We start from the raw sequence: 6,000 nt of genomic DNA, 5'->3' as shown, positions 1-6,000 counted from the left end.
ACCGGTTTGAGGTCATGGTAACACTCGGGAACTCGGGACAGGTCGATGGATTCTAGAGACTCGGGAGGAGAACTTGGGGAATTCGGGAAGATACAAGTGGCTTGTCACGTAGGTCCCCACTGCTTGACAGTTCCCACAGACCAGTCGATGTGAGGGTTATGGCTGTGAAGCCAGGGGTAGCCAAGAAGGAGAGGGAACTCAGAACAGGGGATCAGATGAAAGTTCATCACTTCCTGGTGCTGGGAAACTGAAAGTCGCAAGGGGGTAGTGACGCGAGTGACAAGTCCAGATCCCAGAGGGCTTCCATCCAACGTAGTAACCCTCATGGGGTCCCTTAGAGGTTCAGAGGGGACGCCATTCTCCTTCGCCCAGATACCGTCCATGAAGTTACCTGCGGCTCCATAGTCTTCCAAGGCTTGAAGGGGAAGCTCGTGGTTGTCCCAGGAAAGGGTGACTGGAATGAGCAGCCGGGAGTTGTACGGATGGGAGGAGGTTATGTTTCCCGTTACAGTCCCCCCAGGCCTGCACGGGATAGTGCGTTTCCCTGGAGCCCGGGACACGTGGAGCGGAAATGGCCCAGTTTGCCGCAATATAGACAGCATCCGTCCCTCATCCGGCAGTCTCTCTCAGCCTGGGAGATGCGTCCAACCTGCATGGGTTCCGGTAGAGCCAGCGAGGATAAAGGTGGGGACTCGGATCTGGGACCGATAGGAGCTAGGGCGAGAGGTCTACGGTTGAGTTCTCTCTCTCTCAGACGCTGGTCTATGCGCGAGGCCAACTTGATCAGGGACTCGAGGTTGTCCGGTGGTTCCCGAGTGGCCAGTTCATCTTGGATGGTGTCGGAAAGACCCTTCAGAAAGCACACTGTGAGCGCCTCGTCGTTACAGCCAATCGTTGCTGCCACCGTGCGGAACTGGATGGCATAGTCTGTCACGCTGCGCCGACCTTGGCGGTGAGTCAGGAGCTGTTTGGCTGAGTCAGGGCCACTGGTAGGACCTTGAAACACTTGCTTGAATTCCTCAGCAAAGGCAGAGTAGCTGGCACAGCAGGGACTTTGGGCATCCCACACAGCAGTAGCCCAGGCCAGGGCTTTTTCCGACAGCAGGGTGATGATATATGCAATCTTGGACCGGTCGGTGGGAAATGATGAGGGTTGCAGCTCAAAGGAGAGAGAACATTGGGTGAAAAAACCCTTACAAGCACTCGGATCACCTGAGAACCGTTTGGGAGGCGGAAGACGAGGTTCAGCCAGGGGGTTAACTGCCACGGGCACTTGAATCTGAGGTACTGGGGTGGGAGCGGTTGCTGGGGGAAGTCGATCAGATATCTGCTTTATGGAAGTCAGCATCTCCGACAGAAGTTGAGAATGACAAGCCATTAAGGCCTCTTGCTGAACCAGAGCGGCTTTGTGGCGTTGGACAGTCCCCCGGTGGTGGGACAGCGTGGCAAAAAGGTCCTGGGAACTGGCTGCCTCTGGGTTAATTTTGGCTCTGTATTTCTGTCAGGACCCAGTTACGAACTCAGGTCTCCGGTGTGAGAAACAGTCACTTAGCAAACAGAGCCACTAATAGTCGGCAGAACCCAGAAGATGAGGCAGACACAGCAGTACTTGAGACAGTGTTTTAATAAAGTAAAAAGGAAGGTTCTTCAGACAAAAATATAAATCCACAACATCAAAAGTAATTCCAAGACAAAAAGGTAATCCTCTAAGTCAAAAGGTACAGTGCCTTGCGAAAGTAATCGGCCCCCTTGAACTTTGCGACCTTTTGCCACATTTCAGGCTTCAAACATAAAGATATAAAACTGTATTTTTCTGTGAAGAATCAACAACAAGTGGGACACAATCATGAAGTGGAACGACATTTATTGGATATTTCAAACTTTTTTAACAAATCAAAAACGTAAAAATTGGGCGTGCAAAATTATTCAGCCCCCTTAAGTTAATACTTTGTAGCGCCACCTTTTGCTGCGATTACAGCTGTAAGTCGCTTGGGGGATGTCTCTATCAGTTTTGCACATCGAGAGACTGAAATGTTTTCCCATTCCTCCTTGCAAAACAGCTCGAGCTCAGTGAGGTTGGATGGAGAGCATTTGTGAACAGCAGTTTTCAGTTCTTTCCACAGATTCTCGATTGGATTCAGGTCTGGACTTTGACTTGGCCATTCTAACACCTGGATATGTTTATTTTTGAACCATTCCATTGTAGATTTTGCTTTATGTTTTGGATCATTGTCTTGTTGGAAGACAAATCTCCGTCCCAGTCTCAGGTCTTTTGCAGACTCCATCAGGTTTTCTTCCAGAATGGTCCTGTATTTGGCTCCATCCATCTTCCCATCAATTTTAACCATCTTCCCTGTCCCTGCTGAAGAAAAGCAGGCCCAAACCATGATGCTGCCACCACCATGTTTGACAGTGGGGATGGTATGTTCAGCTGTGTTGCTTTTACGCCAAACATAACGTTTTGCATTGTTGCCAAGAATTTCAATTTTGGTTTCATCTGACCAGAGCACCTTCTTCCACATGTTTGGTGTGTCTCCCAGGTGGCTTGTGGCAAACTTTAAACAACACTTTTTATGGATATCTTTAAGAAATGGCTTTCTTCTTGCCACTCTTCCATAAAGGCCAGATTTGTGCAATATACGACTGATTGTTGTCCTATGGACAGAGTCTCCCACTTCAGCTGTAGATCTCTGCAGTTCATCCAGAGTGATCATGGGCCTCTTGGCTGCATCTCTGATCAGTCTTCTCCTTGTATGAGCTGAAAGTTTAGAGGGACGGCCAGGTCTTGGTAGATTTGCAGTGGTCTGATACTCCTTCCATTTCAATATTATTGCTTGCACAGTGCTCCTTGGAATGTTTAAAGCTTGGGAAATCTTTTTGTATCCAAATCCGGCTTTAAACTTCTTCACATCAGTATCTCGGACCTGCCTGGTGTGTTCCTTGTTCTTCATGATGCTCTCTGCGCTTTTAACGGACCTCTGAGACTATCACAGTGCAGGTGCATTTATACGGAGACTTGATTACACACAGGTGGATTGTATTTATCATCATTAGTCATTTAGGTCAACATTGGATCATTCAGAGATCCTCACTGAACTTCTGGAGAGAGTTTGCTGCACTGCAAGTAAAGGGGCTGAATCATTTTGCACGCCCAATTTTTCAGTTTTTGATATGTTAAAAAAGTTTGAAATAACCAATAAATGTCGTTCCACTTCATGATTGTGTCCCACTTGTTGTTGATTCTTCACAAAAAAATACAGTTTTATATCTTTATGTTTGAAGCCTGAAATGTGGCAAAAGGTCGCAAAGTTCAAGGGGGCCGAATACTTTCGCAAGGCACTGTAAATCCGCAAGGTGGTAGGTACAGCAGGGAAAAAGCCTCAAAAGATAATCAAAAATAAATAAACGAGAACAAAAACAGAGTACCACAAGAGAGTCCAACTGGAGTAACAAATGTTCACAGCATCGCTGGGGCTGGATGCTAACATTCAAACACAGAGCAAAGAACTGAGGAAAACTATGGGTTTAAAACCTCTTAGCCACTCTCGCTAGCGTCTCAAGTGGCCAATAGCCTCGGGAAATGCATTAAATCACACATGCAGGGTACTCAATTAAACCTACACTCGTTGTGAATCCAGCCAACATGTCAGATTTTAAAAATGCTTTTCGGCGAAAGCATGAGAAGCTATTATCTGATAACATGCACCCCCCTGAACCTGAATTAGTTGTAAACAAAATAATTAGCGTAGCCGGTGCTACACAAAATGCTGAAATAAAATATAAAACATGCATTACCTTTGACAAGCTTCTTTGTTGGCACTTCAGTATGTCCCATAAACATCACAATTGGTAATTTTTTTCGATTAATTCCGTCCATGTATACCCAAAATGTCCATTTATAAAGCAGGTTTGATCCGGAGAAAAACAGCTTTCCAAAACACAACGTCACTCCAAAACATTTCAAAAGTTGCCTATAAACTTTGCCAAAATATTTCAAACTACTTTTGTAATACAACTTTAGGTATTTTTAAACGTTAATAATCGATCAAATTGTAGACGGGGCAAACTGTATTTGATAGAGAAAGTAAACAAAACATGCTCCTTTTTCCCTCTTGCGTAACTATCAAAAGTGTAACGTCGTTCCAGGATGTGCCTCTTCTTCGTTTCACCAATGATTAAGTTCAACCCAATTCCAAAGACTGGTGACATTCTGTGGAAGTCGTAGGAACTGTAAAATGGGCGCTATCTAATTTCCCTTGACAAAGACAATTGAGGGAACTGTCAGAGGGGAAAAAAAAAAAAAATTCTGAACAGTTTTTTCTTGGGGTTTTGCCTGCTACATAAGTTCTGTTATAGTCACAGACATGATTGAACCCGTTTTAGAAACTTCAGAGTGTTTTCTATCCACACCTACTAATCATATGCATATTACATATTCCTGGCATGAGTAGCAGGAAGTTGAAATTGTGCACGCTATTTATCAAAAAGTAGAAATGCTGCCCCCTATCTCTAAGAAGTTTTAAATACATTCAAGGGAAATGAGGCACAGGTGCAAATAATAAAAAACAAGGGAAAACAAAAGGGTCAAAAAAGCACAATGGGGGCATCTAGTGGCCAAAACCGGAACAATCCTGGCCAAATCCTGACAAAATCAGGCTAAGAATGTTGAAGCGAGATTGTTGGATTCGCTAAACTGTCCCCTTTAATATGCCGTCTCCCAGACTCAGCTTGTTTCCCAGAGGCAGAGAAAATTTATTCTTTGTCTGTTTAGGCCAGAAAATGCAACACATCTCTCTTTCTGGCTCTAAAAGGCATTGGACCTTGCAACGTTCACAGAGCTCGTTGTACACCAAAAATGTCAGTCATCTAAGAGTCTTTTTATTCTGTCCATGATTTACATAGTGTAGTAAGGAGAAATGGCTCCCCCCCTCAGAATAACCAGAAACTGTAGCCAAGTTCCTTCCGTGCATCCCAATAATTTATCCTTTTTCACATAGAAGTGGTGCACTTGTTTAATCCTTCCCACAAATCTAAAAGCATTGGCTTAGTGGGGGCATTTGCTGTTCGGAATGTCTAGCATTTTTCTTACACCAGTTAATTATTTTTGAATCAGTGAAGGGAAATGAACAAGTGGGAGAAAGGAGAGATAATTGGGACTCACTCTTGTTATCATGAGAATCACCCCTCACACTTCATTAGGCAGCCTCTACTGTAATGAGGCGGTCTGAAACAAAGCATATAATATGTGTGTCCTCTTTTCTATCCCCAAAAGCTCTGTGATTATAAAAGCAGCTGTCTGTTGCTCTGGTGTCATTTGGGACATAGACCATATCTAGTGCACTGATTTCGACCATGGCTCATAAGGACCTGGTCAAAAGTAGTGCACTATATAGGGAATAAGATGACATTTGGAACAGAACCATGGTTATTCTGCTTCAGGCGCTCTGGGGACACTCTTTCTCTCCAATCTCTACTAGCACTAATTTGATGCAGAGTATTACTGTGAAACTTTATGGCTCATCTGCTACTGTTTGAAGTTGAACCAATGCCAGGGCCGTGTAGACTACTGCTGGTGAGCTTTTTAATATGTTACAAGTGGGACTACTGTATATTTGTGACTAGTGGCTTTTTGTTACAAATAGGGAAGCAGTGGAGAAGTAGGCTGCACATGTAGTATACCTGTAGTATAATCAAGGCAGAGAACTCAATAAAGATAAACCAGGATAGACTCGCTAGACTCATTCAAATCATCACATTATCATTGTTCCAACATATTCTCATCCAGAAACCCAAACCATCATCAGATTCATTACAACTTTGCTCTTAGAACCTACTGTGCATGACACAAACTATTCCAAATCAATGTGAGCCAATCTCTGACCTCAGGTGACAACAGGCATCTTTATTCATATTTAGTCCTACGGTCCTGGAAATGTGCGTTGTGATGTCTGTACACACTATCATACATAGAAATATAGCCTGACATAAATTACATTAGAA

The 6,000-nt window shown here is 44.1% G+C and overlaps 1 protein-coding gene across 1 annotated transcript in view; it reads right to left on the bottom strand.

Moving 5' to 3' along the window:
* Positions 1 to 505: 505 nt before the first annotated feature.
* LOC139408003 (uncharacterized) overlaps positions 506 to 6,000 on the bottom strand; it is a 91,186-nt gene continuing 85,691 nt past the window's right edge. The window contains 1 exon segment of the mRNA XM_071151847.1: positions 506 to 1,498. Coding sequence (XP_071007948.1) covers positions 506 to 1,498 — 993 coding nt within the window.

The sequence above is a fragment of the Oncorhynchus clarkii genome, chromosome 4, assembly GCF_045791955.1.
Source record: "Oncorhynchus clarkii lewisi isolate Uvic-CL-2024 chromosome 4, UVic_Ocla_1.0, whole genome shotgun sequence".
Lineage (NCBI taxonomy): Eukaryota > Metazoa > Chordata > Actinopteri > Salmoniformes > Salmonidae > Oncorhynchus > Oncorhynchus clarkii.
This window is presented reverse-complemented; position numbering and strand designations above follow the sequence as displayed.